Raw genomic sequence first — 19,815 nt, 5'->3', positions numbered from 1 at the left:
TGGCTAGCACAGTTCTGGATGATCGATCACAGTCGATGACTAATCAATCATTCTAATGCTAGATTAAAAATGTATATTTTACACAACATAGAAATTTCTCTCAAAGTGCTTTAGCATATTTCTAAGTGATGTATATGATGATTTTAAACAAGTTTATATGTAATTTATATCCTAAAGCTCCGATCTTCACATGTACTTAAGGAATAATAGTTAGAATACTCTCTTATAAAGATTAAATGAGTTAAAATGTTTGTCTATGATGCTTGAACTCAAGTCTTCTGGTTGTCTTCTTCCTCACGGGTACTTCTTTAAGAGAAGTTCTTCTATCGTGTTTGAGGTTTTTGTAGGGTGGAGACAAAAACACCCGTTTTTACCCTAAACCACCACTAGATATATTACCATTATTATCTTAATCATATATTAGGTGCTAGCAACTTGCAACATCACTCGTAAAAGATTTAACACGGGACGAGGCAGCTTCATCTTCCCTTCCAAGTTAACCGATCGCTACAACAATTTTCTTTCCAACAAAACAATGAGATGTTCTACAGAAAAATGGGTACGATCTGTAACCATTTTTTACTTAAGAATACTGAGATTTTCGTACAAAGATGCATGAGGAAAAAAATAGAGACTAACATCAGTTAAGAAATACCTGAAAAAAGAGTTTACTTTATCTGAAAATTTTGTAGCTTCAATTTGGAAGGGCTTAATTTTTCGTTAAGTTATGAAAAGTAACGAGCTTTTCTGATCAGACTATGCCACCTTTCACCCTCACTTAGCTGTGCCCTAAAAATCCAGCGTACATAGATTGGCTTGAGCTCGACGTGTTGTTAGCAGGTACACTTTTGGAAAACTCTCGCACCTCTGTGATCTTTCTCTTTTCTCTGTGCTTTATCACATTCTCTCTCCCCTTCTCATAAAAAAAAATATATTTTCTCTTGGTCTAGATATCTCTGATTTCTTTGAGAACTTTGATATTGGTTCTTGGGCAATTTTCTATTTGTTTGTCAGTTACGTTAAGGTTGGACCGCCGTTTATCTCTGTTTCCATTTGTTACGCAGTCTGAGATTCTTTTGCTCTAATTCAAATTGTTGTGATGCTGTTGTCAAACCATAATAAGATACGCAGTTGCTGTGCATTCCAAAACTGCTTGTACCTTATGGTTAAAAATCCTGATATCAAGAGAGGATTTGAACTGATACATTTTCTCCGAGTAAGTGTGGGATTTGTTTTAATGCTTTTGCAATTTGTTTCTCAACTCGTGTGCTTCTTCGTATCAATTTTTTTGGATGATTCCTAATTTCCTTAAGTGTATTTGAAAGGTGAAAATTGAGTAAGCTGTTATTAGCGTATGTTGTATCTGTTGGTTTATAAATTGCCTCTTTGTGGGTCTACTAGCATCTTTGCCACCAGGACTTGGTGGACATGCTGTCTTCTGCTTTATGGACAATCACATCAATACTTATTTTCTTGTACACTTTATGAGTTTACAAGAAAAAATCTCGAGAAACTCAAATGCAGAGGGAGCTACCAACAGCAAAATGTTTCAGGGTAGCTCCTCCCTAGCCAAAGCATCGGCCATGCTATTGGCGCTTCTAGGAGTATGCTGACATAAGATGTTTAAGCCCTTTCATCTATCTTCAAGTTCATCGAAATATGTCAATAAATGGTCATATCGGCTTTTATCTTTTATTTCTAGCTTTTTCTTATTTATGTGCTTGTAATTTTCTTATTTTGTACTCATCTCCTCCCGGAGTCCTCTCTATCAATTGAATCCTCCTTTCTCATTGTCATAAAAAAATTACACTATAAATTTACATCCAGATCCTTTTTTTTTTTTTTTTTAATTTACTCATCCATTTACTCTGGTACTTTAAATAAAAAACTGAAGTCCTGTTGCCTTTTATTTGAAATCCAAGTAAAATCTTGTTGTCTGTTTTTTTTTAAAGCATATTCTGGTGCCAAGATACAGACCCATCGATGGTGTGGGTTTGAGTGGCATTTGGAAAGAGTTGAAACGTTGAATTTCCATCCCTCGAAAAATGATAGGATGAATTTAGGAGGCCTCTCCGCAAATAATAAGTTCAGGATCCTCCTACCCATTACATTTGTGAGATCCCATAATAATGACTCTCACATTCTGGAAACTAGTTTGAAACATGGCACACTTCCAAACCCCAAATAGTGAGACCTTTTATCCACCTGCATTTTTGCCTCATGTCTAGGCCTAAATATGTAACCTAGCCCAAGATGTGAAGAACATACAAGTGGGTCTGAGATTTAGGTAGAAATAAGGTAGAAAAAAGGCTAATGACAGTTGTGGATTAAGAGGAATGGAGAAGAAGAATAAGAGAAGAGTAACAAAAAGATAGGTTGTAGAAAACAAAGATAGGGCTCAACCAACATAACCCTCCACTTCCTCTTATTTGTTACTGAAGTTGTTCGTGCATAGTTGCAATTATAGTCTTATCACAGGACTGAAATAATAAATCCATAAGTGATCTGACTAAAGTGCGTTCACCACTTTACTCAACATGGAAATAATATTGCTAATTGAAAGACCTATTTTAGAACTAAAGTTTATGCATATATATATATATATATATATATATATATATATATATATGTAATATATATGTATTTATATATTTATATACTTTTAAGAGTACTGTTTGTCTTTTAAATAACAAATTTCTCCCACAAAAGAATCCCCTCATCACTACATGGAGGACTCACAGCCTGCACTAAAAAAACAGTGACTAATTGTCCCTGGCTAGAACTAAAAATATGTATAACACTATTAAGTATAATCATCTATATGCTAAATTAGCCCCCCTTTCAATCTCTTGTTATTAGGGGAGGTCTCCCTTGATGTATCCTCCTTTTCTTTGAGATAAAATTATCAACATTTCAAGAAAAAAAAAGTATAATCATCTATAAGGTAAGGAAATGTTTTAATCTTCTGATTGTCTGATTTAATCATCCTTTCGCCTGGACATTTTCGAACTGAGATGAGAGATGAGAGATGAGAGATGAGAAGTGGAGGTGACATTGTGGGAGGTGAGGAGTTGAGGAGGCTAGAGGTGGGACACTTCGGGAGGATGAAGCATGAAAAGATGATTAATGGCTAGAAATGATGAAGAGAAAGAGAAATGGCGGACTGTCTGCAGATGTAATGATTGAAGGGAAAAGAAAACCTTGGGGACCTCTGGTAAGAAAGGATTTTCCTACAGATATGGAAGAACCATTCTCACCCATAGATATGGAAGAACTATTCTTACCATCGAAAGAAATCGAATTAGTAGAGCAAGATAGTCAAAGTTAGCATTCAAAATGAGATAAAAGTGTTCTTCATTAACATTCCAACCATGGCCTATGTGAACTTCGTCAAGCTGCTCAAAAACCCATTTCTAGACTAAACATCTCTAATCAGAATAAGAGAGCTATGGATGGGAGCCTTATCTTCTACTTGTCCATCCTTCAATACAGGGGTACCTGAGAATGTAAAAATCTTGCAATGTGGAGGTGAGATGATAATTTCCACGATTTACATCCTGGAATAGATTGCAACTAGATTTGGGTGGAATCTATTTGCTGATAGCCTGTCTTTACAATCTCTGAACAAACTCTGAACCCCAGCCAACCACCAATCTGAGAAGAAAATTGCACAAACTTGCCCCTACTACCCCTCAGAGCCAAAGCTAATCTCCCTCCCCTTCCCCTCCTTTGTCTGCCACAAGCCACTGTCCAAAATCACCACTGAGAACCAAAACAATGAAGAGAAAAACCTCATTTTTGTGATTACTACCCAAGCCCTCATTGCAGGAAGAGAGAAGATGACAATATGCATGGTGATCATGACATTAATTGAGGCTATAGACTAGAGATGATCTCTGTAGTTGGCGCTCTTAGCACTGCAATACCCAGGTGGTATGTGACAATCTAAGAAAGACTACGACTAGAAGATTGACTTGAAGAAAATGATGTTTGTCGATGCTTTCCAAGTTGACAAGACTCACACTGAAACTGAGATGGAGATGACAGTGGAAGAAATAACTATGATAATTTTTCTGGAGACAGATGACCTAGTAAAAAATGCCACTGGAAGAGTGTACCATGAACATGAAGTGCAAAAGATGCATGTGATGATGATCTCTTCAAGTGATACAGTCCATCTTTCTCAAGCCCTGAGTCAATCATCTTCTTTGTCTGGAGGTCTTGAAACACACAATGAGAAGGGTAAAAAGTTACTAAACAATTCGTAGATTGTGATTTGGCTAATTGAGAGAAAATTGGTAGGAAATTTTGGAGCTAATAACACAGAATGTAGACACAAAGAAGAAGTAGGTGTAATAGATCCTACTCCACTAGCCAATGAAGACGAGCCATTTACATGGTGAAGATTGACTAAGATTAATTAAATTGAAGATATACCTGACATATGAGATGACACTCTAGAGTCAATAACCCATGTAGACATTGGGAGCACATGCAAAACGGACTCCCCTGACTTAGCTATAAGAGTTGTAGCAGCAAGCGTTGATTGAGGCACAAACATAGCAGCAGTAGTCAACATGGCCATCCTTTGAATTAACTATTGCATCTTATCTAGAGCCTGGGCAAAATACCGCCTGCGGGAGTTGCAGAGGTCTCACCACTCCAAAAACACTAAAATTTGTCCATGTTGGTTTACTAAACTTCTCCCAGCATGTTTTTGAAACATGGTTGGTTCACCTACAATGGACACACCTACGATCACTTCTGCCTTTGCCATCTCAACCTTGGCTTTTATTGCTACTACTACGGCCATGAGTGATCCTTGATCAACTAGACCAATGCTGAATAGTAAGGGCAGCAGCATCAAGGGTAGATGTTTTCTTTCCACCATGTGATGTCACAAATGATTTTGCACAGCATCACTCTATTCAAAGCATTAGGAATTGATGGAACCTCCTTTGAAGCAAGAAATTGGGCTCGTATTGTATCATGCTCGACCCCAAGGCCTTCCAAAAACTTTGCAACATAAATCTGTCATTGCTGCTTCCTCAGTTGTTTTTCATAAGTAGTAAATAGGTGATAGATACTGATCTCTTGTATGATACCTTGTAACTCACTGTAGTAATCAAGAACCTTCTTGTAGAACTCTTCAAGCCAAATATCTAAAATAGAGCTCATAGATCCTTGATAAATTACTTTCCTGTGCATATGTGGAGTCAAGGGATGTCCAAATCACCTTGGTAATTTCACAATTCATAAGTTAGTTTTGGAGCTTTGCATCCATACTATTTAGCAACCAAGTCATTACTTGGTTAACATTAGCTTTCCAATCATCATTCATTGGTACAAGAGGATCATCTCTCAGGTATTTAGTCTTCCTCTTAATTTCTAGAAGATCCAAACTGATTTAGACCAGCTTTAGTAGTTCTGGCCATTCATTCTCTCCTTAGTTATCACAACTATATCTTTTCGATCCTGAATAGCCTGTCTCCTTCGTTGGTGTAAAGGCCTCGCTAGAATCTGCCATCTCAAAAACTCAAAACAGGCACTAATTGATGTATCCGCAGGCTATGAGGACCCTGCACAGGGTAATTAGGGCTGGAACAATATCAATTACTGGTATATTAGACCAGTTCCACCATCAATAGGCCAAAATCCAAGAAATAACACCTCAATTCGGGCTACAAGTGACGTCACCTTCCTGAGAAGTGAGACAGACAATATTATTGCTGTGCAGGCAAAGATTGGAAGCTTTCCAATAGTAGGACTCTTGAAGGGCACAAATCTTTCATAGAACTGATCTAATCAACAATAGGAATCATTAGCCCTTGGGTTATGACAGAAAGAATTAAAAAAGGTTTGACCTTTAACTCCAATCAAACGAAAATCTGAAAATCCCCCTTTCTTGGAATATGCAAACTTGAAGAAGAGGGAAGAAGAACCCCTACGAAGGCCTGAAACAGGATCTTATTACTACAATGCCATGAAAAAGTAAGAAATTGAAGAACTAAGAGAGAAAGGAAGAGAAGATTGAGAGGATGGAGGAGAAAAGTGCTCGAGGCAACACTCATTGGAGGTAAAAAGTTGACCCCTTCTTTTTTTATTTCACTTAAGTAATTACAAAGGTTTTCCTCAAAAAAAATAAAATTACAAAGGTAAGTTTGTAGGAATACCCGTCATAACCTCTACTCATATAATTTCATGTATACAAATCAGAACTCATCATAGGTTCAACATGACATATAATCTATTGCTAACTCCAGAAGTATACGTTAGTAAGGAAAATGACCAAAATACCCTTGTTTATATTTTTACAGCTGTCAAGGAGGCTAAATAGGCAGCTAATCTCAATAACTTCCTCCTCATTGAGTCCCCCATGGATATGAAGGTTCCAGCCAGTTCAGGAGGGGTTCTGGCTTCAGCAATTGTCCAATCCTACTTGGTGATAGGGTTGACTACTCTCGGGTGTGATGTCTTGATATCTCTATCTTCAATCCACCAGTCCATCTAGACTCTTACAGTGTTTCCCTTCCTTGGGTAAAATTTTACTCCCTTCTTGAATTTATTGAGCAAAAGAAATAAGTGCCACGAGATGGATGAAAGGTTACTTTTGATACCTCTGTCAAGCCACCAAGAACTAGGTTGGACTCTTGAGCTTATTTTCAGCTAGATTCCTCCATGCCATGTCTCTTCGGGTGTTGTACCTCCATAACCATTTGATCAATAATGTTTGTCTTGTCTCTTTTGTGGATCGACAGCCCAAGCTACCCATATACTTTGGTTAGCAAACATAAGCCCATGCCTCCAGGTGGTGTTTGAATCCGCTCTTGGTGCGTCTCCACAGGAATCTCCTTTTAAGCAATTCAATATTGCTAGCAACGCTAGCAGGGCAAGAAAGAAAGGACATATATTAAGTTGGCAATCCAACCAAACATGAACTGAGGGTCAATCAATTGCCTTTGTAGAGAAGTCTCTCTTTCCAAATAGATAGTCTTGCTTTCGTTTTTTTTTTTTCTTTTTTGTTTTTTTATCACTGGGATTTGTAGTGCTTTGTTCTTGTGGATGTTAGAAGCAGACCGAGTTAAGTGGCAGGGAGGTTGGCATGCGAACCCACACTCAGGCGTGCTAAATTACTGGCAATGTCCTCCCCCATGTTGAATCAGAATAGACAGAACTTCCCCCAGTTTGTCCTTAGCTTAAATGTGATCTCAAAGAGGCCCAACACAGTTTTTGAGCCTAGTGGCTTGGTCCAATGTGCCATCGCAGAAAATGATCGTGCCATCCACTAGTAGGATTATGGTAAATCCAATTTAGTCTCTTGTGCAGTTGGGTTGAGTCATCCTTCTCTTCTTGCAAAGTGTGTCATAGCGTATAAATTTTCCAATAGTATTGAATAAGAATAGTGACAAGGGATCTCTTTGCCGTATTCTCCTCGGCCCCTTGAAATGTCCACACACTGTCCATTAAGGAGGGAGTAAGAGGCAGAGTACACACAGCTCATGATCCATTTCCGCGATGTTTTACCGAAACCCATTCTTCCAAAGAGGTCATCCAATTGCTTCCAATGAACTATATCAAAGGCCTTTTCTAGGTCAACTTTCAATGCTAAGCTTGGAGATCCCCAACACTTCAGGCAATCAGTCTTCTCAATGGATCACCATCGCAGCATCCAAAATACTTCTTCTGTCCAGGAATGCAGACTATCCTATGTGGATCACCAATGACATTGCCACAGATTGCCTTCTAGCAAGTGGACAAGTAATGATTTTTTACAGACTAGACAACAAGCTTATTGGCCTGAAATCTCTGGGTGTCTACACTTGATTTTTCTTTCAAATAAGAGCAATCAAGGATGCTCCTATTGCGCAATTGTGAGGCTTTTTGGTGAAAGTTATTACCAAAGCTGTGAATGTCCTCCTTAATTAAACTCGATTTAATCTTGTAGAATTCTCCATTGTGTCTGTCTGGTCCCAATGCCTTATTGTAGGGAGTTCAGTCACACCTTCCTAAATTTTCTGATCTAAGAACAGCAACTCCAAAAGTTGGCCAGATATGGGGTATGGGTTTGAATCTTAGGTTGCTAATTTGTGGCCTCATCTCCATCTTTTCCATGAGTAAGTCTGTGAAATGACTCACCAAGCAAATCTGTAGTTACTCATCATTTATCGTGAGGTAACACGTTTAGATCGCCTGTGGACAGAGGCCAAGGCATAGAAGAACTTGATGTGTCCATCCCCTTAGTCAACCATTTTAAGTCTATCCCCCTGTTTCTAGTGGATTTGGTCTTGGTGCAAGAGAAATTGTAAATCAGAATGTAAACCAATTCTCTGGTGGAATTCTGTATGGGTAAGAGATCTACTTTTCTTAGTAGAGTCGAGGGTGGCAATTTGGGATTGTGGAGCTTCTGATGAGAGGTAGTAGCGGGACAAGTTTGTTTAGACCAGGAGCATAGGTGGACTTCCAGAGCCTTGAGTTTCAGACTGAATTTCCATCCTAGGGCCCTTTTGATGTGATTCTCTTGCCACCACTTTTCAATCATCACTTTACAGTCTTTCTCTAGCAGCCGGGAGTTTCCAAACCTGAAAGGTTGGGCTCCCATCTCCCGAATTTCTTGTCGAGTAAGATTGGTCAGTAGGCAGATGCTGGCTTATTAATGACTGTTGCCACCACATCTTCATAGAGTCAGAGACAGCTAGAGGTCACCAAAAAGTGGAAAATTTTGGATTATATCTGCTTCCTTTTGCCATTGTCCAAGTGAATGTCTTTCTGACTGCATGCTCCAATGAAGTCGCAGAACCCTCTCATGGAGCATGTAATTCACTTTGTAGGAGAGGATTTTTTGTTGCAAAAATAGAATTGTATTGAAGTCCTAGGCAAGCTGTCAAGGTCATCCAAAATCTGGCACGATCTCGATACCTGGTGGAGCCATAAACGCCTATAAAGCACCAAATGGCATTGGTGCAATCCTTGAACTTGAGGGCAATCGGAAACTCTCTCACTTTAGTGGCAAGAACTCCTATATAGTTTGCATCCCAAACTATAAGTACCCACTAGCATGCCCACTAGCATTTACAAGGCACCACTCCATGAAGTTGTTTGTACCAAACACAGACAACCCTTGATCAAAGTCTCAAGTTTGGTTTCCTGGAGGGTTACTAATCTAACTTTGTTTTCCATGAGAGTCCTTCCAATGGGAGCATGCTTCCTCAAGCTTCAAATTCCTCTTATATTTCATGAAAAGATGATCATTGTTCATTGTCAACATACCTTCTAACTTTGTCAATTACCTTTACTTCTGGCAGTTGGCCTTTCTAATTCACACCCATTATTCGACCAAGCTCCATCATTCTGTCCTAGGTTTGACAATCATATTTATGCTTCTCAACTTGAAGAACTGCGTCAAATTTCTGTGCCCCCCTCTCTTTATGCAACTTGTGCCTAGTCCTGCCTCTTGTTAAGATTTGTGCATTTAGGCTTTGTGGGATATTGTTGCTCCACTTAGATGTCTTTCTAGGTCTTCCTTGCTGTCTTCTTCCAATTCTTGTTGATTGAACTTGTGAAGTTGGGTCCAAGGCCCATTCCCAAAATGACTAGCCAACTTAAGAAACCTCTTTCCCAACTAATAAACTCAAGATCTTTGTACTCACTAATCCATGTGGGACTATTCCTTAACACCCCCCCTGTGTAGGCCCTTTTTTATGGCTCTACAAATGGATAATTTTAGGTATACGCTCTCTTTTGTGGGTCTACAAGTGGATAGTTGAGGTGTAGGCCCTCTTTTGTGGGTCTACAAGTGGATAGTTTAGGTGTAGGCCCTCTTTTGTGGCTCTACAAATGGATAGATTAGGTGTAGGCCCACATATGAGTACTTGCTCTGATACCATGTTAAGTTTGGATCCAAGGCCCATCCCAAAATGACTAGCCAACTTAGGAAACCTCTTTTCCAACTAATAATCTCAAGATCTTTGTACTCACTAATCCATGTGGGACTATTCCTTAATAGAACTTCGTCCGCAGGTTGGTAGGGATGCCTTATTGAGCTGGCCTACTGGTAAAGGAGGGGGGTGATTGGAATGGAGATGATTTTTCGAGGAGTTGCATCTAGTTGTTGTGATGGAATGTTTCTATTTAGTGTAGGAGATTGCCAAACATCAAGGTTGAGGGGAGGCCCCGAGTAATCTTTGGGGTTCAAGTTTTGTTTGATGTCCAGGTTGTTTGGTACTGGGCATGGGCTGGCATTTGATAATCTCAAGATCTTTGTACTCACTAATCCATGTGGGACTATTCCTTAATAGAACTTCGTCCACATGTTGGTAGGGATGCATGGGTGAAGTTTTGTTCACAAGTGAAGGGAGTGTTTAATCAAAGAGGTCTATGAGGCCCGTGGGACTCAGTTGGAAGGTGTGAATTCTGTGGTCTAGGTCGTTGTTAGGGGTTTTGTTTGGAGGAGGGATGGCAGTTGGCTATGGAGGTGTTATCTCTGTAGTACATCATTCAGATATTGCAACATCGTTGGCTTGACCGAAGGCCATAGCTGTTAGGGGTAGGAACAGATTCAAAATGTGAATGTGGTTCAAGTTTGACAGAGTCATTTTGTTGAACAGGTTCAGCATGACTTTATCTGATCTGCCTACTGAGTTCAGGAGGTGCAACTTGCTGTCTTTCCTTTTCGTTTCCGGCACTGTTTCCTATTTGGTTGCCAGGGTTGCCGAGTCCCTATGCCAATCTTTTCAAAATAGGGTCTTGATGCAAAACGTTTCATTTCCTGGTTGCATGGTAATTTGTTGATTTCCAAAAAGTTGAGATTTAGGCATGATCCAGATGTAGGCTTAGTCTATTTGCTCTTTGCACATGTGACTAGATCAATCTCCAAGAGATGGTCGTATTTTTCGATGTCTTCCCAAACCTTGTTTTGCCACTGTTCTGGTGGAAAGCTTGCTATTGGCCCACCTGCTGCCATGCGCACACACCCCTTGGCTCCTTATTACAATAGTGTCATCTGCGTTTCACTCGCTGGCTTTCATGCAGCAGTGCCCCTGATTTTTATCCATTGTCCTAGGTTGTCACTTGGCCTTGCAAGGTCCATTTGCTAATATCTTGGGTGGACATAGGAGATTCCCATTATTCCATACCGATACTTTTCACTGCAATCTTAAGAAGAGACAAGCCAGGTTTTTTTGGCTGGTTGTATGAGCACCATATACGTTTTTTGAAGTCTTTTATGTCTTTCAACCACTGATTCATGTCAACACTATCTTCAATTTCCTCGTCAATTTCTAGTACCAGGCTCCCTGAAAAGTGGTTTCTTTTGTCTGTCAAAACATCGTCTGAGATCTTGATTGTGGTTCCAATTTGCTCCACTTTATTCTCCTGCTCCTGCCTTTGAGTGCATTCAAGCCTATTGGGGTTCAGTGATGCCTGATCACCCGGTAGAAGGGCGTAGTCTTCTGATCTGCCATTCTGTTGCTGGTTATTAGCTGGAATAAACTCCTGGTGACAGATTATGATTGTATTCCAGCCAAACTATTTGTGAGTTCAGGGATGTATATCCAGAAGGCAAGGATTTGATTTCTTCTACGTTCCACGATCTAGCATTCTTTTATGCTTCTTTATTTAAAGGCAGATATCGGGAAGATTGAGTCCCTTGCCCAAAGCTTTCTTCTAGATTGGGAGCTTCTGTCTTCAAAAGGCGCTTTGAGTTGTTTGATGAGATTGTCACAAACTATCACCGAAATCCTGATGAAGGAAACCTTTAGGCCCGTTTCACACCATGATTCTTATTATTAGTCGGCCAAGAGAGAATCCATAGCTGATGGATAGGAGTGTTCCGCTGTAATGAAATTCCTAGTGAAAGTTGTCAGGACTTCTCTTCATCCTCTGCTCCTCTCTTCTTCTTCTTCTTCTACACTCAACAGTTTTCCCCCTTCATTATCCACTGCTGTCTCTATTGGTCTACCCTGTGCCTTGGTCATTGGTCCCTTTTGCCTCGCCTTTCTCACTTGGGTCCCTCTGCTCGCCACATTGCCACATGCTCCTCTGCCTCCAGCTCTCATCCTGTTCTCCTCCACGAGTATTGTGGATTGTTAACATCTATCTTTGACATTTCTGGCTGTCTGGCATCTCTCTGGTCTCTAGTTTGTGTTTACCTCACTTCTCCTTACCTCTCTTATATCACGATATCATTTTTCCTTCTCTCTGCATCTTGCTTATATCATGATTTCATTTTTCTTCTTTTTTAAAAGTGAGACTATGGTTTCTTTCCTTTGCCCTTGATCTCTCCATGAGTCCTTTGAAACTTTTCAGAGGTGCCTCTATACAAAAGGAAAAAATTGTAAGAGGTGTCTTCCATACTCTTCCATATGTTTATTTTCAATTTTTCTCTAAATATCGATGTTCTGACATGACCTCAATTATGAGGTATGCTCTCAATCTAGATTCTTTCGTACCAATTTGGTACTTTTGTTTTGATTTTAAAAATAATAATATGTGAAGTCGCCACATGTTCCAAGATTGCTCATCATCATAATGTATAAATGCTCATAGTGAAGAGGTGAATATTTCATATTTGGACTGATACATCCTCCTTGTGTAAGTGTGGTGCAAGTCAGATAACTCATCATTGATTTAAATTGTCTTGTGGTGTATTTTGAAAACTGAAGACTTAATTGTTATTTCTTAGTCTGCTGTCTCGTGGTGTGCATCCTTACAATCATGTTTACCAGCACCTGTGCCATCTGCACTTTCAGTGGCCATGTTGTCAACTGTTATCTTCTATCTGGACTACCTTGTGAAAGCTTATCTACACGGTACTAGTTTCCCTTTGTGTTTCATTTTACAGGCTGTCTTAAAAAAAGTCTGTTAGGTTATTTTACACTTATGTAACAATTAAAGAATACTTATCAGAAGAAACTTCTCCACTAAAAATATATTTGGTTCATACCGAAGGACCCTGATCTTTCATCTTGGTGGTTAATGCAGAGTCCATAAGTCCATTTTACATAACTGATATTGATTTTTTATTTTTTATTTTTTATTTTTCTTTTAGAAATATTAAGGTTAATGGCAACCTAGAAAGTTTGTCAGTTTTTAGGTCATAGGAGAAGAAACAGAAGGTTCAAAATTCACAAGCCAAAAAATGAAAAAAAGACAGCCCAAACTGCTTGATGGTGTTGAGTATCGCATTACCGGATCTTCTCTGCTCTTGGTTATGTTTAAGATCTGATTTGGAGGTTGGTTGGGCTTTTGTAACTTGGTTTTTAAAGAGGTTTGGTTTAGCCCCTACCTTGATAAAGTAAGAAATATTTTTCTGCCTGAGGGATTGTTTCTCTTCTTATTATCTCTCTATGACATGTACTGATTCTTCTTCTGCTTCTTGTTGTTTGATTCTTTATGGTTTTTACAGTTAGAAACTTGAAATGGAGTGTGTCTTCGGACTGGTTGGTAATGGCTTTGCTTTGATAGTAGCTGATTCATCTGCAGTACACAGCATTCTTGTGCACAAGTCCAATGAAGACAAGATCATGGTCCTTGATTCTCATAAGCTCCTTGGTGCCAGTGGAGAAGGTGGTGATAGGTATCAACTATTTCCCTTCAAGCTACTCTAACACGTCAAAGAAAATTTGAGTAATTAAGTTTGTTTATTCTCTTTTGTTTCTTCATAGAGACTGGGTTTTCTCAGGGTCCAGTTTACTGAATACATACAGAAGAATGTGCATCTTTATCAATTTCGAAATGGCATTCCCTTGACAACAGCTGCGGCAGCTAATTTCACTCGAGGTGAACTTGCTACAGCCTTAAGAAAGGTCTGTTCATCTTTATCTTTTTCTGTTTTTAGTTTGTTCTTTAATCTGTCTTAGTTACTAATGATCAAGTGAACACGATGCCTCTTACTTTGTTTTAGGAATATTTCCATCTCTGGTTGTCAAGTTCATCTCAATTCTTAAAACATCAAGACAATTTTTTTAAATTAATTTATTTTTTAATGTGTGAGTTTTAATATATAATGCCATGATGTTAGTTTCACCTAATTGATTGAAGATAAAACATTACTTATGTTTAGAGATATTATTGGAAAATTCAGTGAAGAAATATCCTTGCTTCCATCCGGAGATTCAACTCCAAATTCAGCAACCTGGAAAGTACAGTCTCTTGTGCAATGAGTATGATCTCTAGCTGGTTTCACATGAAGGAATTTGCCCCTCAGGCTGGTATTGCCCTTCACTGGAATTGGAGTCTTTTGGCCCATATGACGGGTCCTCAAAAGATTCTGGCCATAGCAGTGTGGGAGCCTCCCCCTAGCGATTGCATTAAGTTAAACTTGACAGGAGTGCTTTGGGATGCCCCCGGCCGATGGGTGTGGGTGAAGTCTTCAGAAACCACAGATGAGAGAATGTTTTTTCCTATGCGGGGCCGGTTGGTATTGCCGACTCCAACACCGCTGAAGTGACTGCTCTTCATCATGGATTAAAAATTTTCAAGGACCTTCTTCACAGGAAGCTGCTGATCGAAGGGGATTCCAAAGTTATCATTAGTTGGTGCTTCAGCTTGGCCTCCCCCCTTGGCTCCATTGGCCAATAATTTCCTCTATTGCAAACATTGTAACCTCAATTTTTTTGTACATGGAATCACACTCCTAGATCAGCCAATAGGTTAGCTAAGTGTGGAACATCCTACAATTTCTCATTGTTTGGGATGGTTTCCCCACCTTGTAATCTTGCTCTTTTGAGCCTTTTAATATAACTCAGCACTATTTCAAAAAAAAAAAAAAAAAAAAAAAAAAAAAACAGCTCATATTTGAGAAATTTCTTTCGCTCTAAAAAATATAACTCCCATTACTCCACCTAGCATGACTTCTAGGGTGTTTCCTACAATCCCATCAAGTGGCTTAACATGGATGGAGGGTGGTTAACCCTGGGGCCTGGTGACGATGTTTCTTGTCTGTTTTTTGGGCAAGTTTACCTTCTTATTGTTGTTCTTAATGTGGAGACATGAAGATCATGTGACCAATTAGATGAACCTAGTAATAATAATCACATTGTTGGTATAATTTTGGTATTCGGCTTAGGTTAGCCAATTTTGATTGATGTAAAGTGATTATTCTTGGGCTAGATTGAATGTCATGCTTTATGATGGGTTATGGAAGAAAAACCATAACCTGATTAGGAATTGAGGCTTGTTAGTTTTTAAGCCCATCGTTATCACTTGCAATGAGAATGTGTTCATGACTATGCTAGCCAGGTATGCTGGTTTGGCTGGGTCAGTCAAAGTCTGACTTATGCAGTGAATTTTGTAAGATCGGAGGTTTGTGAATTATATACCCTTTTCTGTTGTATGAATTTAATTCCACTGTTGAAGATAATTATTGAAGAGTCCTACATTACTCTCATAGGTAGAAGTTTCTAAGGTGGAGAATTGATATAGAGTCTAACATGAGTTTCATAGGGGAAGTCTCACAAAAGTGTCTTAGGTCAAAGGTGTTTTAGGCCTTGTTAGTGCACCTGGAGGGTAAGTGAAAGTGATTACACTCTCACTCACCCGAAAACGTAAGTGTGCGCACCTGAAGGAAAGTGAAAGTGAAAGAACCAGTTCATTCACTTTCACTCACTCATGTGTAAAGCGAGTGAAAGTGAATTCTGACCCAAATCCTAGTTCATTCACTTTTACTCGACGCTCTTTGCATCCGGTTGCTCAACTTTCCCTCGCTCGACCTTCTCTCTCGGTCCTCTCTGCTTTCACTCTCTCACCTCTCCCTCTCTGCCAAAACCTCATCTCACCTCTCCGTCAAAACCTCGTCTCGGCCTCTCTGCTCCCCCTCTCTCAACTCTCGCCTCTCGCTCTCGTCGTCTCGTTGAATCCTTTCGCCGTCTCAGTTACTTTCTTTCTTCCCCCTCTCGCCGTCGCTAAACCCGAACCCTCTTGTCGTCTCAACTCTTCTATTTCTTCCCCCTCTCGTCGCCGAACCCTTTCTTCCCCCTCTCGCCGTCCAAACCCTCCGTCCTCTATCAATTTTTTATTTGTTATAATTAATTGAACTAATAATTTTATTTTACTTTGTAATTATATTATTAATTTATACTACACTAAAATCTATCTTATGTTATTAATAAAATATCATATTTATTTATTTATTATATTCATTACTGTTAATACTATATTAAATTACTAATTTAAAAGTAATAGTTAAGATATTGTTAAACTAAGAATTTGATCAAGTATCTAGACATTATAAAAGTAAACATTTTTGTTTGAGTATTCTATATTTTTTATAATTAATTAAAATAATAATTTAATTTTAACTTGTAATTGTTGTATTAATTTAGACTAAACTACAAGCTATCTTAATTTATTAATAAAATACCCTACTTAATTATTTATTATGTTAATGCATTTTAATATTATATTAAATTACTAAACTACAATCTATCTTAATTTATTAATAAAATGCCCTACTTAATTATTTATTATGTTAATACATTAATATTATATTAAATTACTAATTATAAAAGTAACTTTGTTTGTTTAGGTTTATTATTAGTTTAGGTATATTATAAAAAGTAATTGATTCTCTTTTTTCCACTACATTTTCCATTTTGGGCACTAACACAAGAAAGTACTTTCCAGTGCACTTTACATCGAGCACACTAACACGAAAAAATAATTTAATTTCACTTTTAATTTCACTAGTTCATTCACTTTCACTTTCACTTTCACTTTCCCTTTCCCTTCCCACCTTTAAGTGCACTGACCCCCCTTAGCTAGTTTGACTCTCTACTTGTTGTTTATTTTGGCTATAATTAGTATTATTCTCGGTGCAATTGGGATTTGGGTAGTTTAATTTTATTATGATTTTATATATTTCTTCTATTATAAATAGAGGCCCAATGTACTCAAATTACGTAAGTTCATGAATTATTTATCTTTTTCAGAAATTCAAAATGGTATCTGAGCCAAGTTCTCTAAGTTGACTCAGTCAACCCACATGACAATATTTTTTCTTCTCATAAATCTTGTCTCTTTTGTTTTTAATATTTTTTTCTTTTAAGTTAGTCTTTTATCTTCAAAAGAAAAAGTTTGTTAGTATTTTGTTTTATTTCTCAAATCCTATGTTTGACCAATAGCGGGTTGTCATCTGTTCGTACATTGAAATGGTGCTTTTGTCAGCATTATTTAAAAAAAGAAAGAAAAAGAAATGGTGTTTTGTATTCATGAGACTACCAAGCTTTCCACCAGAAATAAAATAAATTCTGTTGCCATCTATTCTCTCTTCTACAGCAATGGCCATTAACTCATCAAAATTCTATGACTTCCCCTATAATATCTCAAATTTTGGCTTCTTATTTGTGGTTCTCTAGATTTATCCTTCGTATCTATAGTGGATGTCATGGTTCTCTTTTTAACTGCCTGTCCATAGTCATTTTTTATGGGTCACTTCAAAGTTGAAAGCCAATGTTTTTCTTTGGTCGGCTGGTTTTGTTTTTCTCAGCCATGGCTGTCTCTGACAGTGCATCGACTCTCCTTTGTAGTGCTGCTGCCTTATTTCAACTATTTTCACTTTTTCCTAGAGTCATGGTGCATATGGGTAACCATTGCTTTCTTTCCTTTTGCCTTCTTGCCCTTCTACGTCCTGGGCTCCCTCTTAACAGCCGAATACAAGTCCTCATCCTTCTAGTGACATATCCAGAGGCATTGAGGAAGATCATCCAGAGGGCGACGCCAACGCATAGGTCCTTGTCGTTCTTCGAACCGCCTGGGCTGTTGAGCTAGATGACTAACAAGGAGTATAACACACGACATGTGGGATTCTATGACCACTCACGCCATAAGTGAAGCCCTTATGTTTGTTTTCTCCTATATTTGTTTTGTCCAAGCTAGGTCCTTATGTCTTCTTTTTTTTATCTCTGGCTTGAGGGGGAGAAATAGAAGAAGAAATACAAGAAAGAGGTATTTTATTCCACAATTTTCGGTAAATTTTTATGTAACCAAAATATCCAAGAAAGAGAGAGAACATAAGATGAATAATTGGCATCTATGAAGAATTTTTTTTAGCCAATGAAGGTTGAAGACCAAAATTAATTAAATTAAAACCCGATGGCTGTTTGGTCTTGTGGTATTTTTCTTACATTAGGTGTGTCAGGTCACGAGTTCGAATCGTGCCACACCCTTCTAAAAAAAAAGACCAAAATTAAAAACAAAGAATATTTTTCTTTACAAGCTGTAGTTACAAAATCCAACTTGAGGGGGTGTGTTGAAGAATTATCATGGAAAGAGTCTTTTATGACTCTTATAGGAGGAAGTCTCAAAGAAGAAAAATTAGTGTGGAGTCTAACAGGAGTATCATGGGAGGAAGTCTCACAAGAGTGTCTCAGTTGAAAGACGCTTTAGTTATATTTTTTTTCTTTAATTGTTGTGTAGTTTGATTATATAATGAGGAGTGCTATTATGAGTTGAATTAGCCTTTTACTCTCGAGTCAACCCAACACTGATCTACCTTTTATTTGGTTCTATTTCTTTCTGCTCTTATTAAGGTTCTTAGAATGTAGAAGAAATTTAGTGCCTTGAATTTCAGTTAACTTTGGTGCTAGAAACCACCTTCATTAGGTTGTGTGGGAAAAGTTCACTGAAGGTTTTCCAGGGAAGATGGATGAATTTACTCCTAATCAAAGTTTAATTGTTGTTTAGAATGACTATCTTTCAATTTTGTTGAAGGGAAGAAATTTACTTATGTTTGTGGAGAAGAAAGAGAATATTGATGTTGTGCAAGCTTCATTCAAGTAATTGGGGAATATGGGTGTTTTATTTCTTGTTGGGTACTTCATGGAATTCAATGAATGTGTATGAGTGTTTCTTCTTCTTCCTCTTCTTCTTTTGTTGTTGTAAGAATGTTTATAAATTTCAATATGAACACAGTCTAATCTAAGTAGGGATAAGACTAAGCCAATTGCTTTTATTTTGGTGATGTGTACCACTTTGTTTTCTTTCTAGCCTGAGCCTGTTTATTGGTATGATGCAGAGCCCCTACTTTGTGAACCTTCTTTTGGCCGGTTACGACAAGGAAACTGGTCCATCTCTATACTACATTGACTACATTGCTACTCTTCACAAGATTGAGAAAGGTGCATTTGGTTATGGATCTTACTTCTCATTGGCAATGATGGACCGGCACTATCATCCTGGGATGACAGTGGAGGAAGCCATTGATCTGGTCGACAAATGCATAATTGAAATCCGGTCTCGATTAGTTGTGGCTCCCCCAAATTTTGTAATCAAAATTGTTGACAAGGACGGTGCGAGAGAATATGCTTGGCGAGAGTCACTTAAAGATGTCATTGGGGCTTAGATCTGTTGTGCTTATTTGAGAATCTATGTGAATTCTTTTGATAACAATGATCAATTTGGAACATAGTTTAAGCCATGTTTTTGGCTTTGCCAGGCTCTATCACTGCTGTTGAACAATAATTTGTATATGGGTTTGCTTTGTTTCTTAAACTTCTAGAGTTACCTGTTTATTGCATCCAAGGTATGGTTTTCCAACCTGGTGAGTTGACTCCTGTTTGGGTCTCGTTGACTTGATTTTTTAAGGCAGCGGATTGGGTCAGGAGGTTAGACTTACCTCTTCTATTTTGGGACTTGTTTTAGATCCAACTCCAGGCCAGGGGTACCTAACCTAGGTTTTTGAAGAACTCAAGGTTGATTCAAGAGCAAATTGAAAAATCATGAATTATAGTAGTACTACTTTCATGGGTGGGAGCCAGTTTTATTTGTTTAAACAAAATTTTAATTAAATAGGATGAAAATATAACAAAAAATTCTTGCCCA

General features: G+C 38.3%; 1 protein-coding gene across 3 annotated transcripts; it reads left to right on the top strand.

Annotated features, from left to right (window-relative positions):
- Positions 1–440: 440 nt before the first annotated feature.
- LOC137966411 (proteasome subunit beta type-2-A-like) lies at positions 441–19,514 on the top strand. 3 transcript variants are annotated; one of them, XM_068813006.1, is made up of 5 exons: positions 441–559; positions 756–840; positions 13,403–13,573; positions 13,679–13,802; positions 19,010–19,514. In XM_068813006.1, the coding sequence occupies exons 3-5, from the start codon at positions 13,416–13,418 to the stop codon at positions 19,334–19,336; spliced, it is 609 nt and encodes a 202-aa protein (XP_068669107.1). In that variant the 5' UTR covers positions 441–559; positions 756–840; positions 13,403–13,415; the 3' UTR covers positions 19,337–19,514. The 3 variants fall into 3 exon arrangements, with proteins under 3 accessions (XP_068669107.1, XP_068669108.1, XP_068669109.1); XM_068813007.1 differs by lacking the exons at positions 441–559; positions 756–840 and adding an exon at positions 6,496–6,537; XM_068813008.1 differs by lacking the exons at positions 441–559; positions 756–840 and adding an exon at positions 13,144–13,229.
- Positions 19,515–19,815: the final 301 nt, after the last annotated feature.

Source organism: Aristolochia californica, unplaced genomic scaffold, assembly GCF_029961685.1.
Source record: "Aristolochia californica isolate CCGP_79_NKW_82.1479 unplaced genomic scaffold, dmAriCali1.0.hap1 SCAF_5, whole genome shotgun sequence".
NCBI classification, from domain to species: Eukaryota; Viridiplantae; Streptophyta; class Magnoliopsida; order Piperales; family Aristolochiaceae; genus Aristolochia; species Aristolochia californica.
Note: the sequence above shows the minus strand (reverse complement) of the source record. Positions and strands in the feature narration are given on the sequence as shown.